Source organism: Manihot esculenta, chromosome 11 (genome assembly GCF_001659605.2).
Source record: "Manihot esculenta cultivar AM560-2 chromosome 11, M.esculenta_v8, whole genome shotgun sequence".
Lineage (NCBI taxonomy): Eukaryota > Viridiplantae > Streptophyta > Magnoliopsida > Malpighiales > Euphorbiaceae > Manihot > Manihot esculenta.
Genome location: NC_035171.2, coordinates 28,173,685 through 28,193,318, shown reverse-complemented (window position 1 = coordinate 28,193,318; position 19,634 = coordinate 28,173,685). Strand labels below are relative to the sequence as shown.

At 26.7% G+C, this 19,634-nt stretch overlaps 2 protein-coding genes across 3 annotated transcripts; one reads left to right on the top strand and one right to left on the bottom strand.

Annotated features, from left to right (window-relative positions):
* Positions 1-1,931: 1,931 nt before the first annotated feature.
* On the bottom strand, positions 1,932-4,351 carry LOC110627052 (S-norcoclaurine synthase 1). Its single transcript, XM_043961453.1, has 4 exons — positions 3,982-4,351; positions 3,626-3,899; positions 2,677-3,134; positions 1,932-2,280 (listed from the first exon to the last, which is right to left on the bottom strand). Exons 1-4 carry the CDS (start codon positions 4,237-4,239, stop codon positions 2,035-2,037), a joined length of 1,236 nt encoding a protein of 411 aa, XP_043817388.1. The 5' UTR covers positions 4,240-4,351; the 3' UTR covers positions 1,932-2,034.
* An 11,210-nt stretch (positions 4,352-15,561) lies between these two features.
* On the top strand, positions 15,562-19,396 carry LOC110626997 (probable LRR receptor-like serine/threonine-protein kinase At3g47570). 2 transcript variants are annotated; one of them, XM_043962181.1, is made up of 3 exons: positions 15,562-18,290; positions 18,549-18,985; positions 19,178-19,396. In XM_043962181.1, exons 1-2 carry the CDS (start codon positions 15,617-15,619, stop codon positions 18,977-18,979), a joined length of 3,105 nt encoding a protein of 1,034 aa, XP_043818116.1. In that variant the 5' UTR covers positions 15,562-15,616; the 3' UTR covers positions 18,980-18,985; positions 19,178-19,396. The 2 variants fall into 2 exon arrangements, with proteins under 2 accessions (XP_043818116.1, XP_021628904.2); XM_021773212.2 differs by having other exon boundaries at positions 15,563-18,290; positions 19,172-19,396.
* Positions 19,397-19,634: the final 238 nt, after the last annotated feature.

Here is a 19,634-nt window from a genome sequence, read left to right as displayed (position 1 = left end):
GTATATAGAAGTTTGTCAAATATGTAGCCAAAGCCGGTGGCTAATGTCTTGATTGGCTTTTAAGTGTGCAGTATACTAAGGGTGTTTACTTTTCTTGTAATAAACAAGATTACATATTTTTTCAATGTGGTTTTCTTTGATTATTAAATTTATTATTATATGTAATTTTAAATATGTATTTGTGTTACATAATCATTTATTTGGTTGTGTATTTAGTTGGTAATTTACTAAATTATGAATTAATTGATAGAATGATGTGTGAAAATAAGGAATTACAAATCAATTTTAGAAACGAAGTCTCTTTGTAATGCGAACAATCACATATATATATATAGATTATAAACATTTTACAAACGAAAAATTCGTTTAAAATACAAACAGATTACAAATATTTTACAAATCTACTTGTAATACAAACAAATTACAAACAAAACGGACTATAAATAAATTATAAACGGATATATTGTAAATAAAATATAAAAGATATTTCCGTTTATACCATAAAATTTTTTTGTAAATCACTATTTATAATAATAAAAAATTACGAATGAAGTCACAGATCCATGTGTAATATAAATCAACAATTTATTTGAAAATCCGTTTATAACAAATACTAGATCCATTTGTAATAGAATTACAAACAAAATTTACGTAAATAGATTTAATCCGTTTATGATATGTTTGTAAATATAATTACAAACAAATTTTTATTCTTTACAAATAGATATTTCCATATGGAGTGATTGCATAATTATATATAGTTAATTATGTTACTTGGCAATTTTTTATACTTAAATTTAACAGTGATACTCATCAATCTCTCATCAACCTATTTTGGAGTTCAGTATCAATTAATTAATAGCATTAATTATATTTTTCTACAGTTTATTTATTATTAAAAATAAAAATAAAAGATATATATATATTAAATTTTTTATTTTATTGTGATTAATATATTATATTAAAAAATTATAAAAAAATTAAAAAGTTATATACTAATAATAGATAATAGTAGAAAATTAAAAAGTCATATACAAATGGTAATAATAAAGATAACAAATTACATTTATTATCGACATATTAATTAGTAACATTAGTAAATATCAAAATATAATTTAAAAATAAAAATAAAACTCGTTAAGTGTATCACTTACCATAAATACATAAATTTAAGCAGTTAAATATATAAATTTAAGTATGCGGTTTGTCAATTTCTTCTTAGTCTATTTTAGATCTCAGCTTTATATATTTATATATATTTAACAAAATATTTTTTTATAAGGAATTAAGTGCTATGTATTTTGAATAATTATTTATTGTATCTATTATAATAAAAACTACTATTAATAGGATTTAGTTTGTAGTTTCAAATTTAAACACGAATCAAAACCACTTGTACCAAAAAAAAAAACTAGAGAGTTGAATACTGTAGTATTGAATATAATGCTTCTTATCCATATTGGTAATAAGGGTGCTATATTTGATTATTTCTTTATATCTTATAGGTAGTCATATGTAGGGGTGAGCAGAATCCGGTTCGAATCGAAAAAACCGACCGAACCGAACCGATTTGAAAATTTGGTTCGGTTTTTTATACATTTCGGTTCGGTTCGGTTTTAAATTTCAGAAATTTCGGTTATTTCGGTTCGATTCGGTTTTGATCAGAAAAAAACCGAAAAAACCGAACCGAACCGATTAGAAATAATAATATATTTTTTCAATAATATAGAGAAATTAAATTATATTAAAATTAAAATATTTTAATTAAATTTTAAAATACTAAAAATAAAGTGTAAAAAATTAAAAAAATATTAAAAATCGAAACCGATCAAACCGAACCGAATCGAACCGAATCAGACCGGTTCGGTTCGATTCGGTTTCTGACCAAAATCGGTTCGGTTCGGTTTTCATAAAATCTAAAATTTCGATTTTCGATTTATTCGGTTCGGTTCGGTTTTGAACCGAACCGACCGAATGCTCACCCCTAGTCATATGGCTGAAAAATCATTCTCCCAAAATGGGCAAAAGCTTTATTCAGTGCTCCAATTTCATGCGACCCACTATGCTTTTACCATCAATTTTGCTGCGGACAACAAGCTTCACAAATTCTTCATGTGTTAAGGACTTGTAATTTGGTGTCTCCTTCTTAACAAGATCTTCAAGAGGTGCTATAATGCTCTTCATATTTGGACCATGAAATGCTGCAATTGAAAGCCTTTCTTTTTCTGGGTTCACAACCGCTCTGTGCTCTATGCTCTTGTATTTCCCATTGCTCATTATCTGCTTCAATAAGAATTGTGGGTTAGAAATTCATACTTCTACTCTCATGTTATTGAGAAATCCTCATCATGTTTCCTCATAAATGTGTTAGGAAAAATAAACAAAAATATTCGCTCTTTCTGTTTTTTTAACCTTTTTTCCCTATATACCAAAAACTTTTTGCCTAAACTGAATCCATATAAATTCACAATATAAAATGAGTGTTGAACACGTATGAAATCTCATGTATTTATACTATGAGTCTATATTGAATTTCTTTTTAAAACAAATATGAATGTACCGATGATATACTAGGCGTATGATATAATTAGTCAAATAATATAACCATCATATGTATGAAGCTGAAATTTCAAAGCCTAAATAGTCCAAAGAAGGGGTGCAAAGGGTGTTAATTACCTCCATGATGTCACCAATATTGACAATAAAGGCACCAGGGATAGGCTTGATGGGTACCCATTTACCATTTTTCTTTATTTGCAACCCTTGAACTTCATTTGCTTGAATTAACAATGTCAACCCAGTTGAATCAGAGTGGGTGTTTAGACCTGTGACCTTGTTTGCCTCCACACAGGGTGGATAATAATTCAATCTTATAGATTGTATCCCATCTTCAAACATGCTTCCGAGCTTCTTTGGCTCTATCTCCAAGTTCCTGCCCATCAACCTCACCAAGCATTCTGCAACTCTTTGCACCTCTGTTGAGTACTTGTAAAAGATTTCTCTAATAAAAATTAAGTTACCAACATGGTACATCAATAATAAAACCATACCTGTTTCAAAATAATAATAATAATAAAACGATACCATAATTAACCGAATCGAACTTAACAAATCTGTAAACTCCATAGGCAAGCCTTAGATTCTAAGATTGTTGTGCCATGTAGATCGACGCTGTAGTGTTTTTATGTTAAAGATTTTATTATGTATTCTAATTTTGTGTTTCGTGTGTAAATTTTATTTTTAAAATTTCAACGCAATAAAATTAAAATTATAATAACTGATTTTTTTTACCACTGTAATTCTTTATATTTAATCAAATATCTTATATTAATTAATAATTATAAATTAGAAGAAATGTTATTTTAATTATAATTTTTGAAAAGCTTTAATAAGAAATTGGTATACCAAAGAGTTAAGGTTTTTAATTACAACGTTGTAGTCCTTGCCCTGTAATAATTTCTCTATTGGCTTCCCTTGATCTTAATTAACCTACTAGGCAAATCTATGATCAAAATAAGTGATTTTTATGGAACAATTGAAAATGAATAAATAGTAATCTTGCAGAACAAATGAAAAACAACCCAGAAATTTAAAAAAAATGAATCAAATCATGAAAAAATATAATATATTTCGCTTTCAGAAAATGATTTACCTAAAAGAAGTGGGAATAGTTGGCAATATCTCATTTTTCTTATGGAGTTAGGCATGGAAAGTAGGAAAAGCATGTCACCCCAATCAAGCTTTTGTTCTTCAGAAACAACAAAGGCTTGCCCATATCCTTCTATACTATCGGGCAGCTGAGCACAGGCCATCTTCTCCTCCAATGGCAGCTTAAAGAACTCTTCTGTCTCCCTCTTCATATTCTCCATCGCTTCTTCCGGAACCCCATGATTTATCAGCTACATCATCCATTATTTACAGTTATTTCAGACACCAAAAGAGATAATTCTGTTCAAGGAAGATGTATAATTTAATGGGTACCTGAAAAAATCCCCAGTTTTCACAGGCCTGATGAAGCTCAGCCAGTTCATCACCATGGTCTGAGTGATTTCCCACCAGCTTGCTCATATCGATGACTGGAATTTGGAGAGCTTCATCCACTGAAACGTCGTCGAATTCGAGGTCAGGCCTGATGTATCTGTGTGGTATGTCCTTGAGATTCTTGGAAGCAAGCGCCTGCACATTCTCAACAGGAAGTGAACCTCCCATGCCCTTTGTCCACCCATCTTCTTGCCCCATTTCTCCACTATTCCTTATCTTCTCTTTTTCTTCCAGAGATATCCCTTATTTATGCAATTTTGTACTTCCATGGATAGACTTTGCAGGAATCTGACGGAAGCATTAATCGGCAGTTTTTTATCATGTGTGGAAGTCGTCTCAGTTACAACGATTTTTATTTTTTTTCGATCGGCCGTAGAACTAGACAAAAGAATTTTTCTTGACTGTATGGAAAGGATTAATACAAATTAGATTTTGAATACCAATTATTTACATGATGATTGGTTGGGTTAATAAATTGTCGCAAGCCGTTGGCAATTAGTGATCGGTGGGTCGGTGTCTTGGCGAGTGGTGAAGTATATAATTATTAATTATAATAGATTTCATGACTGAGTAAATGCATTTAAAAGTAAATTTTAAATAAATTAGAGAAGTATATAACTTTAAATGGAAAATAAATTGTTTCATATAATATAACAACCGCATTAAATAGGTATATAAAAAAATTTAAAAAAATTTAAAATATTGATAAAAAATTTCAGAGACTAATTTAAAATTTTAAATGGTGTTTTTGAATTTCATGACAGGTTGTTACATAGTTAAAGATAAATAACAATATAAATCCCTAAATGAGTTTTTCGAATTGAATTTTTATTAGCGATTCTAATATTCGTAATAAAAATTATTATCAAAATACTTTTTTTCTAATAAACACATTTAGACCGATTTGCTAGATCTAAAAATTTCAACACATCTGGTCCTAATTCAGTATTTTTTAAGAAAGAAAATCTTTGCTAACATTTTTCATATCTAAAATGTGTCTATTATGCAATCCACATTTATACTATAATTTTGAACCAATAATAATTAATTTTTAAATATTAATCTAGAAATTATATTTACCAAACATAAAAAGAATTGAACTCTTAATTGCTCAACCAAACTAATTAATCTAAATTTTTAGATGAATGGCTAGGATTGATCCTAATTTTTAAATCCAAGGGTGGAGATCCAATATTTCATTTTTTAACTTGTAGTTATACCTTGGTATTTAAGTACTAGTAGCTACCCTACAACCTTCCATGTTTCTAATAGCACAAGGCGATAGAACCATCCACCATCTATAATATCATAATCTAAATTTTAATCTTTTAAATTTTAAAAGATAGTGTAATTTTCTAAATTTTAAGAAAAATCTTATATACATCACTATATGTAAATTTATTATTTATTATTTATTATTTAAATTATAATCAAATAACAAACAATAAATTATTTTTTGGAGAAAATTTTTCTAGCATAAAAAATATTTCTCACAAAACAAATAAATTTTTGGCAACCAAAAAAAAAAAAAAAAGGAAGCCATCTCTCAGAAATCTCCTATTGCCAAAAGAAAAAATATATATAACAGTATCTACACTACACCCAATTTGGCAGTCGAGAGGGTATAACCTTCGATCATCTTCCTTTGACTTTAATTTCAATCACAAAATTTCTCTAATTTTAATTTAAATTAACTAAAAGTTTCTGTTATTTATTTCGAGTGATATTTCTAGCTAAGTACTATGTGGAGATATAAATGCGGATTGATTTTTAAAGTCAATTTAAAAATAATTTCTTAACAGGAAATCTAAAGTTTCAGATTTTTAAAATTTTTTTACTTTCTCAATTCTATTTTAAATCTAAGCACACAATATTTTTTGCTGTTTTTCAAATTTAACAAATTTTGTTGAAACCTCATATAAAGGAACTATAGCTATTCTCTCTTTCAATAACTTTAATTCTAGAAGCTATGTTTCAATCTAACTTCTTGCTCAGGAGCCTTTTCACAAGGAGGATGGGACTGGACCTAAGTAGAGGAAACTGGAAGTAAATATTTTAAAAAAAATTAATATGTAAAATTATAAAAATATTTAAAAAAATAATTAAAATATAAAATTAATTTTCTAAACAGTTTGTAATATTATAAAAATATTTAAAAAAATAATTAAAATATAAAATTAATTTTTTAAACAATGAAATTTTTATTTCAAATTTTATAATAGCCTTTTAACTCTCATCACATTTTTTAAAATCGTACATCTTGAAATTTCTTTTTCAAAAAGTTATTATGAATTTTCATCAAATATTGTTAATAAAAATTAGAATCAGTCTAAATCTACAGTAAAATTTAAGACTAATTATTATATATTAATTAAATTCAATAACATTTGGAGAAAATTACTCAAAAATAAAAAATAAAGATTTAGACGTTTTACTTATAATAAAAGTTGATAGAGAAAAGAAAAAGGATTTACAAAATAAATGAATTTCTAGTTATGCATTGAGAAAATCTAATGAATTTAGTTAGTAAACAGTTGGGAAGAAAGCTGATGTCAGCAAAAGTTGCTTAAGCGGATTTTTTTTTTTTTTTTATGATAAGTATTTATTTCATTTGAATTCTCGATTTTATTCTGAAAAAGAAAAGTATCTAATCACTCAAATTCTAACACTCGTTTATCTCTTTATGTCTACTTCCATTGAACTGCTGTAGTATATTTTTTAAGGAAATAATTTATTTTTCATTCTTTTAAGTGTTAATAATATTTTTAAAATCTAAAAATGACTTTTTTTTAGACTCCTATGATGGTATACTCTCCCAACATTAGTTTTCTCCATTCATAAGGGGCATCTTTGCTTAAGGGGAATGGGTCTAAACCACCAAATCAATCGGTGATAGTAAACCATATCATACTGTATCTTTTAAACTATTGACGACCCCTATAAGGTATAATTCTCCTAATCACTAACTTTTTTCATTCACAAGAAACAATCCTTACTTAAGGGGAATAAATGCCGTACTATTTGAACCAGTCAATGTTGATAAACCACTCAATTTTTTTTAATTGGAAGCTTAGTTTCCTGAATAGTATTGAGACTCACTATATTAGGTTAAAATAGAGTTTCAAAATGCACTATTAGTATTTCATCAAGCAATATAAATTGACTTAAATATAAGTTTGCACATTTCAACTCATAAAGAAATATTGCTAAAATCTCTTAATGATTTGCATAAAGGGATGAGAGAAGGTCATTTGTACTAGATACCTAAAATAATTTAATTTAACTCTGAAAGTCTTCTTCTTCTTTTAGCATGTTCTTTAAAAATAAAAAAATAACTAAAATGAACAAAACAGAAAATAATTAAAACTAAAAATAAATAAACAGCATGTATATGAACAAATTCTCCCCCACACTTGGATCACAATATCTTCAATGTGATAAAAAAAAAAACACAAGACAACTAAAGCAAGTATGTGTTCAGCTTTTCTCCCACACTTAAATTACAATCAAAAGCAAGAAGAGAGTTTAGAATATGATCCGGTATACGGAAAGATGTCATGGCTGCCTACTGCCGCTGCTAGTGTTGAGAAAGAATTGTGACTTGCATATCGCTGACTTTGTTCACTAGGCGTGCTAGATGAGTAGCAATGCGCTCTAAGATATTTTCAAAGCGACTCTCCATCTAATCAATTATGGTGTTGAGAGCTTGAAAAGCTTGTTGGGCATCAGATGGAAGATTAGTCATAGATGAGGTAGGGACAATAGGAGCTGTGCATACAACACCTCTCTTGAACACTCGATCGGGTCGTGGGATGATGGGACCTGGAGGACAAAGAGAGAACACAACACCATTTTTGCATGGTAGACCCATATCATCGAGACTCATTAAATCTAAGGGAGACATGTCACAATCTTTATACAATCTTTATGTAAATTATTATTAGTTAAGTCAATTAATCATTCATGTAAAGCAATGTGGGTGACTATGTGTCCTAGGATTAAGGGTCTACGATGATTAACAGCAGTGCGTATATGTGAGATAATAAAACAATCTAAATTGACTCTTTTAATTTACTCTCTGTCATGTACCATAGAAAAAATAATTCAGTCTAAAAATAATTCAGTTTTAGATAGGATCCCAGGAGAATTTTATAGAAATAATTATAAATATTTTATAACAAATTTATTATTTAATTTAAAATAATAATATATAAAAAAATAATTAAAAATAATATATTCATTGTAAAATCTTTATGATTATTGTTGCAAAATGAGATTATTATTAATTTTAAAATTAAATATATCAATTAATTATCGTTAAAAATAAATTAATATTAATTTCATGTAAAAATTTGTTAATACTTAAAAAATAATAAAATATTAATGTCATTTAAACTCTATTTTTTAAAAAAAATTGATAAAATTATAATTAAATTCAAAATGTTATATCACTTTATTTAAAATTTAAATATTTAAATCAAAATATAAAGTAACATAATATAATTTTCCAGTGAATTGGCATAATAAAAGAAAAATTAGTTGAACACTTTGCCAATTATATAGACATTCATGGCAACAAGACGGGGACAAATAATTCTGGTACCTTTTTCCACATCTTTCTTTCTCCTTTCACATTTGTATCACTTTTTTCTAATGGTTCATATGATAATCAACAAAATCAATTTTAAATATTCTTAAAAGAAAAAAATATATTAGAATATCAAATATAAAAATTAATATTATTTATACCTACAATAATATTTTAAAATAATGATAAAAAATAAATAAAAATTAAATAATTTTTAAATAATTTTTACTAATTTGATCAACTAAACTGCAGATTATATGATCAAGTGAAATTATGTGATTCCAAAATGATGAAAAAACCTCACTGGTACAAAATTTTTTTACCTTAAAAATATTTCAAACACTTTATAATTTCAGGTTTAAAAATATTTCAAACACTTTATAATTTCAGGTTTATAAATATTTGATGACCGACGATTTTCATACGTCTAGATAGGAGGCCAGGCCCGTGAAGGCTTTCGGCTCAAACATAGCCTCAGATAGCAGACCGGGTCACTCACAAGTTCAGGTACCCCAACCATGAGCTCAGCCCAATGGTGTGACATGAGAAAGGAGAGCAGACCCAGTCATTTTGCAGCTTTGCCTGCATGCGCGCAGGAGGAATTAAATTACCGTCTGACATGGAGAGGACATTTGACGTCATTCTTACGTATGGACCTGTCTGACAGAGATAGATGATACTGTAGCAGGGAGACCGTTAGGTATCGCTAGCAGACAAAGGAAAAAATAATAAGAGTGGGAAAAATACTTTTTTCAAGAACTAAGCTAAAACAATCACTAAAAATCTTATTATCTAAATCCCAGAATATCAATATTCAAAGAAAAATATAACTGAGCATACAAGAATAAGAAACATATTAAATTTTCTTGTTAGAAGATATTATAGTTAAGAAATAGAATATAATAATTATTATTATTTAAAATAACCATTTTTATGAATAATTATTTAAAATGTTTGTAATTAATCAATTTATCAAAAATTTAAAATAAACAATTTATTTTCTTATTTATAAAATTTATCAAAATAAAATTTCAATCTCTAAACCTTCTTTTTACAATTTATAGTATAATTTTAACATATGTATTATTAGTTTTAAACATTAATAATAATTTAATAATTAAATATTTCTTTTACTAACTCTTAAAATTAATTTAACAAATAAAAATGTCATCTATTTTAAATTTAAATCAAATTATAAATAATTTATTTTAAAGATATAATGTATTATTTTAAAATTTTTTATTTCATTAATAATCAATTTAGTAACGGATCCTAAGTCTCCTCTCTCCAGCAGTGGCTAAGTTTCTTCTTGCCTTGCAGGCTTTGTGTGGTAGATTGGCGATTTTCAAGGTAGTTGGTTGTTGTTTTGGTTTTGTATTTTATAATTTAGGAGATTTTAGATTAAAATTTAGTATTTGATTGATGAGATATGAAAAGGAAAATTCAAATTTGTGTTTTATTTATTTTATAAAGTATGTAAAATTATTTTTATTTATTCACTAAAAATTTAAATTATCAAAATTTTAAATTTTAATTTATTAGTTAGTAAGTGTTTGAATTCATATTAGTCTATTTCTTAAAAGGCTTACATGATCACTTCTTCAATAGAGATTTAATGGGGTATGGATTTTAGATTTAAATGATTATTTTTTTTAATAATAAAGATTTAAGTGGCTATATTCAAAATTTAAAAAGTTTTACTTTAAAAAATAAATTAATTAAAAAAGCGTAAAATTTTAATTTAAATATTTAAATTTTTTATAAATTGACCTAAATAAATATTAGTTATAATTTTGATTAATTTTTAAAAATAAAAATAAACATAAACAATACAAATATGCATTCCATATTTTCAATAAAATAAATTTTATTTTATAGAAATAATTATAAATATTTTATAATAAATATATTATTTAATTTAAAATAATAATATATATAAAATAATTAAAAATAATATATTCATTGTAAAATTTTTATGATTATTGTTGCAAAATTCATTTATTGTTAAAACGGTAGATGACATATTTAATAGTGAGACTATTGTTAATTTTAAAATTAAATATGTTAATTAATTATCGTGAAAAATAAATTAATATTAATTTCATGTAAAAATTTATTTATATTTAAAAATAATAAAATATTAATGTCATTTAAACTCTATTTTTTTAAAAAAAAATTGATAAAATTATAATTAAATGCAAAATGTTATATCACTTTATTTAAAATTAAAATATAACGTAACATAATATAATCTTTCAGTGAATTCGCATAATAAAAGAAAAATTAGTTGAACATTTTGTTAATTATATAGACATTCATCGCAATAAGTGGGGTGAAATCGAATCCACCCAAAACCGAGTTTTGTAAAATTTAAAAAGTCATTTATTAAAAAATTTTATAAATTCGAATTTGATCCGAACATTAATATTTAATTCGAATTTGACTCAAAAATTAAATATTATAATATAAAATATTCGTTTAAATTAATAACGAGATTAATTAAAATTTGATCTCGAAAATTTAATTAAAAAACTTGTTTAAACTAATAAAAAGTCTAATTCAAACTCGAGTTAAAAAACTCAATTAAAAATATCGTTAACAAAATTTAATTAATTTAAAATTTTAAATATTAAAATTTTAAATTAAAAGATTAAAAGAAACTATAATAAAATTAAATATAATTTAATTAAAATTTTTTATAACTAAATTCTTAATTTAAAATATAATAAAATTTAAAATATAATAAAAAATAAAATTTTTATTTATAGAGGGGTTTTACCCCTCAATCTCTATAAGTTTTCAATGTGGGATAGAGAATATTATTTTAATAATAATGCAAATAATTTTACGAAAATGGACTTGTGGTTGAGTGATTAATGAAATGTAATTTTTCAAAAATTTTGGGATATGTTCCATTATCAATAAATGATTTTTTTTAAAGTCACATTATCAATAAATGATTAAATTTTTTTTATTATTTAAATTTTAATATTTAAATCTTTTATTTTTTTATTATTTAAATTTTAATATTTTATATTTTATTTATAACATTAAATAATATTTATTATTCAAATATTAATTATAAACTTTTAATTAATTATATAAAATATATTTAATATAAAATTAACGATATAATATTAAATTTAATAATTATTTATTTAAATATTTATATTATATAAAATCAATTAAAATATATATATAATAAATATATAAGTCCATATATAAACTGTCTAAACATGTGAAAAAAAAGATAATTTCTTTTTAAATTACATAGTTTCAATATATTATCATTAATTATTCATACATTATCATTTTATTATTCATATATCATTATTTTTTTATTTAAATATATAATTTATATTAAATTATTTTATTACATAAAAAATACTATACATATAATATAAATATAAAATATTACATAAAATAAATATATTAATATAAGTATAATCAATTTAAATTATATAATTATATATATATTATACTCAAATTTTATCAATAAAATTATATTGATTTATATTTAAATTATATAAAAAATTTAATTTATAAAATTAAACAGATAATATTAAGTAAAAAAATAATCATACAAATATATATATAAATATATAAAAACAATAGTTTATTAAGAGATTTAATAGTTTAAAAATAATGTCTACTTAGAAAAATATAAAGACATATAATCTCATTTCGAAAAAAATATACAGTGAAAAATAAATATATAAAGTAGTAATATAGTTATATAATTAAGAGATAGAAATATAAAAATTAATAATATATATGATAAATAGATTAAGTGACAAGAGTGTAATCGAATCGAGTTTAGTCTCTTAACGAATCTGCTCGACGAGCATTTTAATAAGTCTATTCATGAGTCTTTTAATAAGTCTGTTTACGAGTATTTTAATGAATTTATTCACGAGTCTTTTAACGAGTCTCTTAACGAATTTGTTCACGAGTCACTTAACGAACCTCTTAACGAGTCTGTTCACGAGTCCCTTAACGAGTCTGTTCACGAGTCCCTTAACGAGTCTATTCACGAGTGAGTTCATAAAACTTAACAAGTTGAATACTATGGAGTTCAAGTTTAACTCATTTAATAAATGGGCCTAAAAATTAAACACGAGTCTAAAATTTAAATTCGAATTTGATTCGTTTGAAAATTAAATCGAGTCCGATCGAGTTTTTATTGACTTGAATATCGAATAGCTCACGAATAATTTAATTCGTTTATTGTCCTAGCAATAAGTGCTCATCCTTCTGACCCACGGGGACAAATAATTCTGGCACCTTTTTCCACATCTTTCTTTCTCCTTCCACATTTGTATCACTTTTTTCCTGCCCTACCAGCGGGAGAATTTAGACAGTAAACCGTCAACAGTCAGTCAACTCCATTTTTGCTTTATTTAAACATCACCACCTATAACCAGAGCCAAGTCATTCTCCTACCAACACCTTAAAAGTAATGGGGAATTGTCTTAGTCATATAGAGAAAGCAATCATCTTTAAGATATTTTAAAAGTCTGGTTTTCGTATTTTTAAAAAAAAAAAAAATCTTTCCATGATTGAATCCATGAAAAATAAGTCCATAGGTTTAGAACCTTACAAGAAAAAGCCTATTATTTTTTTTTATATATTTAATATTTAAAAAAAAAACTAAGTGGCTAAGCAAAACTCTTTAAACAGCGCACCAGCATTCAATCAAATCGAAAAAATCAACCTAATCAAATTAATTTAAAATTTTAGTTTATTTTTTTTCGTTTTTTATTTTTAAAAATTTTAATTATTTTGATTTGATTTTGATCAGAAAAATAGATAAAATCAAGCCGATTAGTAATAATAATATATTATTTTTAATAATATAAAGAAATTAAATTATAATCGATATTGAAATATTTTAATTAAAATTTAGAATACTAAATAAGGTGTAAAAAATAAAAAGTCTATTAAAAAATCAATCAATCGAACTGAATTAGATCGGTTTGATTCAAATCATTTCAAAATCAATTCTTTAATTTTTACAAATACTGTAATTTTAATTTTTGATTTATTTGATTTAATTTGATTTTAAACCGAATCGATTGAATGCTCAATCCTACCTTAAGGTAAGAGCAATTCTATAAGATGCTTATATGAACTCTCTTACTCTCGATCAATAGACAATATTCTAAAATGTCTAATCAATTCTTTAATTTTTGAAATAGAATAGAAACTTTCGGTTTAAATTGAAAAAATCAATCGAATTAAGTTAATTCAAAATTTTAGTTTAATTTTTTATTTTTTTCGATTCAATTTTTATTTTTAAAAATTTTAATTATTTTAATTTCATTTTGATTAGAAAAAATTGATAAAATTGAACCAAACCAATTAGTAATAATAGTATATTATTTTTTATAATATAAATAAATTAGATCATAATTAAAATTGAAATATTTTAATTAAATTTTAGAATACTAAAAATAAGAGAAAAAATAAAAAGTCTATTAAAAAATCAACCAATCAAATCGAATCGAATTGAACTGAATTAGATCAGTTTGATTTAAATTATTTCAAAATCAGTTCGATTTAATTTTTACAAATACTATAATTTTAATTTTTGATTTATTTAATTCAATTTAATTTTAAACTAAATCGATCGAAGGAAGCAGTTCCATAAGGTGCTTGTATGAACTCGCTTACTCTCGATCAATAGACAATATTCTAAAACGTTTATTCTAAAAATTTCGTTGCTCTCAAAATCTCTTTGCAAAAGGAATATTTGAATTAGACACTGTGGCTTTTCCCTTAACAATTTTGTGTGGGAGAAGGTAATCGCAGAAGATGAAGAGGTGATAATTAAGCTTTATGGAGCATTTGGTGTTTCCTTCTAATCAATCTTTCAAATAACTTTCAATAGAAAAATATTACAATTCTATGTAATTCTTTAACTATAAAATTATTATATAGTTCATCAACTAAAATGCAGTATTATATGATCAAGAGAAATTACCTTAAAAATATTTCAAACAATTATAATTTTAGGTTTATAAATATTGAAAGAAAAATATAACTGATTATACAAGAAAAAGAAACATATTAAATTTTATTGTTAGAAGATATTATAGTTAAGAAATAGAAATAAAGTATGAGAGAAAATGGAGAATTTTTATAGTTTTTTATAAGAAATAGAATATAATAATAATAATTATTTAAAATAACCATCTTTATGAATAATTATTTAAAATGTTTGTAATTAATCAATTTATCAAAAATTTAACATAAACAATTTGTTTTCTTATTTATAAAATTTATCAAAATAAAATTTCAATCTCTAAACCTTCTTTTTACAATTTATAGTATAATTTTAGCATATGTATTATTAGTTTTAAACATTAATAATAATTTAATAATTAAATATTTCTTTTACTAGCTTTTAAAATTAATTTAACAAAATTAAAACATTATCTATTTTAAATTTAAATGAAATTATAAATAATTTATTTTAATGGTATAATGTATTGTTTTAAAATTTTTTATTTCATTAATAATCAATTTAGTAACGGATCCTAAGTCTCCTCTCAAGGTAGTTAGTTGTTGTTTTGGTTTTGTATTTTATAATTTAGGAGATTTTAGATTAAAATTTAGTATTTGATTGATGAGATATGAATAATTCTGGTACCTTTTTCCGCATCTTTCTTTTTGTATCACTTTTTCTTGCCCTACCAGCCGGAGAATTTAGACAGTAAACGGTCAGTCAGTCAACTCCATTCTTGCTTTATATAACCAGAGCCAAGTCATTCTCCCAGCACCAAATAATTCTGGTACCTTTTTCCGCATCTGTCTTTGTCCTTCCACATTTGTATCACTTTTTCTTGCCCTACCCGCTGGAGAATTTCGACAGTAACGGTCAACAGTCAGTCAACTCCATTTTTGCTTTATTTAAACACCAGCACCAGCACCAGAGCCAAGTCATTCTCCTAGCACCAGCACCAGCACCAGCACCTATCAAACTAAATGAAGATTTACAAACTTCTTCTTGTTTATCTTCAACTTGATATTTTCCTCTCTTTCAACCTGCAATTCATGCATGTCCATTCTTCATCAAATGAGACTGATCAACTTGCTTTGCTCAAATTCAAAGAAGGAATATCCAATGATCCACATCAAGTCTTCAACTCATGGAATCACTCTATCCATTTTTGCCGGTGGCATGGAATCGCTTGTAGTCGCCGCCACCAGAGGGTCACTTCAATAGTGTTACGAGGTCACGATTTGGTAGGATCCATATCGCCATTTATTGGCAATTTAAGTTTTCTGAAAATCCTTAGCCTGCAAAACAACATTTTCAAAGGTCAAATTCCACAGGAAGTCGGAAATTTGTTTCGATTGCAAATACTCGATCTCCAAAACAACACAATGGACGGTGAAATTCCACTCAATTTGACCCGTTGTTCTCAGCTCTCGGTAATCAGCCTGGGATGGAATTATCTAACTGGCAAAATCCCTGCAGAGCTTGGTTCTTTGGAAATGCTTGAATTGCTTCTGCTCTGTGAAAACAACTTGAATGGAAAATTTCCATCTTCCCTTGGCAATCTTTCATCGCTGGCTATCATAAGTGCAGGATGGATGGGGTTGGAGGGAAATATTCCAAATGAATTTGGCAGATTAAAAAGCCTAGAGCTTTTCATCGCTATGGGAAATAAACTCTCTGGTACATTCCCGTTATCCCTTTTCAATATTTCATCTGTTGAGGAAATCTCAATTGCGGAAAACAAGTTCATGGGTAGCTTACCAGAAAACATTGGGATTACTCTCCCAAATCTTCGGCGCATTGGCGTCGGAGATAATTTATTTTCTGGTTCAATTCCAAATTCCTTCTGCAATGCTTCCCAACTAGAAATACTCGATCTTTCCATAAATAATTTTAAAGGACAAGTCCCGAATTGCCTAGGAAATTTACAAAATCTTATTAGGCTCACAGTTTCTTATAATCATTTGGGATATAATTCGACAAGTGACTTGGATTTCTTAACATCTTTGAAAAATTGCAGCAATATGAGAGAACTGGGTTTCGATGTCAACAATTTTGGAGGTGTTTTGTCCAATTCTGTGTCCAATCTATCAGTTCAACTTACCAAGCTATATTTTTCTCATAATCAAATCAGTGGGATTATTCCTAAAGCATTAGAGAATCTCATTAACTTAATTTTATTGGCCATGGAGGACAATCTTTTCATCGGAGTCATCCCTTCTTTTGTGGGAAAATTAGAAAAACTTCAACATCTGTTTTTGTATGAAAATAAATTGTCTGGTCAGATCCCATCCTCTATAGGCAATCTCACCCAATTATCTAAGCTTTCCATTTCAAGCAATAATTTGGAAGGAAGTATTCCAAAAAGCATAAAGAATTGCAAGAATTTGCAGTTTTTAGATGCTTCCGGAAATAATCTCAACGGGTCTATAACCAAGGAGGTTCTCCATCTTTCGTCCTTGTCTCAGTACTTGGACTTGTCACATAATTCACTAACTGGTGAATTGCCAGCAGACGTTGGAAATCTAACAAGCATAAATGCTCTGGATGTCTCGAAAAACATGCTTTCTGGAGAAATTCCTAGAGCTATTGGATCTTGTTCAAGTTTGGAATATCTCTATATGCAAGGGAATTCTTTCCACGGAAGCATTCCTTCGTCTTTGGCTGCCTTGAAGGGTCTCCAACAATTAGATCTTTCACAAAATAATCTCACTGGAGAAATTCCAAAAGATCTGCAAAGTTTACAGTACCTTTTATATTTAAATATTTCTTTTAATGATCTTGTTGGTGAGATTCCAACTGAAGGAGTTTTTAGCAATGCAAGTGCAATTTCATTGATGAGTAATAATAAGCTTTGCGGTGGTGTGGCAGAACTCCATCAACCAAAATGCCCCTCTAATGCATTGAAGAAAGGAAAGTCCATTTCCATTAGGATAGCAATAGTAGTTCCTCCTGTGTTCTTTTGTGTTCTCTTGATGTTAGCATTCATGCTTGCTTATCGCAAGAGAGTATCAAAAAAAGGTTCGTCTGTTGCATCCAAAGAAATGGATTGCCTTGTGAAGGTATCTTACAAGGATCTTTATGCTGCAACAAGTGGATTCTCCATAGACAACTTAATTGGTTCCGGTAGCTTTGGTTTCGTGTACAAAGGATTTCTCAATCAATTGGGAGTACATGTGGCTATTAAGGTCCTCAAACTTGGAATAAAGGGCGCTTCAAAAAGCTTCATGGCAGAGTGCAAGGTGTTAAGTACATTGAGGCATCGAAATCTAGTTAAGTTGTTTACCTGCTGCTCAAGCATTGATTACAAGCAGAATGAATTCAAAGCTCTAGTTTATGAATTCATGGGTAATGGAAACTTGGAGACGTGGTTGCATCATGATATCCACAATAATAATCAGTCAAGAAATTTGAATTTTCTTCAAAGACTGAATATTGCAATTGATGTGGCATCTGCATTGCATTACCTTCATGATCTTTGCGAAATTCCTGTTATTCATGGTGACTTGAAGCCTGGTAATGTTCTTCTTGATGATGACATGGTTGCACATTTAAGTGATTTCGGTTTGGCTAAATTCTTCTTGAACACTGATGATGCATCACAAAGTCAAACCAGCTCAATTGGAATAAGAGGAACCATCGGCTATGCGCCTCCAGGTAAAATCTCTAGTTCTATTTTTTCATTAATAATAATAAAAAGTAAATTTTTTAAAAAAAAAAATTTGTAAATTACTTGTACAGTTCCTCATATTAGTGTTATTTGTAATCAAATGTATGGAATTACCAATATTCATTTGTACTGTGCAATTATTTAGTTTTCTATTTTACTTGGTTGCTTACCAAGTGATAGTCTTTATGTTCTCAACATTGATGTTCAAGTTGATACATTAACTTTATAAATTTTATAAAATGCAGAGTATGGAATGGGCAGTATTGCATCAAAAGAGGGAGATGTATATAGTTACGGGATTCTTGTGTTGGAGATGTTCACAGGAAAAAGGCCAACAGATGAGAAATTTGAAGGCCTTTTGAATCTACACAGCTTTGTGAAGGATGCACTACCGACAAGACTTTCGGAGATTACATGCCCCGCCCTTCTCTCAAGTGGAATGTTTGTAGCTGAAGTAGAAGAGCAGATAGTAGTACATATAGAAGAAGGTCCAAGGGATAATGGGGAGCTAAGCCGAGAAAGAATTAGCAAAGAGAAAGAGTGCTTGCTTTCAGTATTCAATGTTGGAGTAGCTTGTTCAGCAGAATCACCCGGAGATAGAATGAGTATGAGAGATGTCGTTAAAGAACTGCATTTGATTAGAAGTATTTTTCTTGGAGTTCGAATCTACGATTGAAGACAGGCAAGTAAATTAACATAATTCGAATATTTTTTAAAAAATTACTTAGTTTAAAATATTCTCATTCCTTTAATTTTAAAATCATGTTATTCAAGTCTGATTGTCAAGAAACGTGGCTGAAAATGCTTCCAATAAAGCAAGAATTTGCTTAATCGGTAATTAACTGATCTTTCTAATTTCTTTCTTTAGTTTCAGGAGAACAACTCTTACTAGAGAAGTCAGATGGCTACCTACCATGCTTGTTTGTTTTACGAAGTCCTTGCAATGTAGCAATGTTCTACTTATATATTTTCTAAAGATTTCTTGTTAGTTTAAGACTTTAATCCTACAAAAGAAGCAACAATATACCTATGTGTTGTTTCTTCTCTTCTGGATCTTGAATGATATCATATCAATATATAGTTTATTTTCAAATTTTATTTATTGTGTTAAAAGGAAAAAAAAAAACTAACTAATTAATTTTGACGTAATATAATGATTTATAATAATTTATCCTTTTCCCTATGAATCATGTTAAATTTCAAGTTCAATTTAATTAATCCTATGTTTCATGAAAAATATTTTTCATGTAAATATTTTCTGATGTTTTAAAAATTTAAAAAAATTGATTAATCAAAAATATTTTTCTAATCAAAGTGAAAATTAAGTCTTT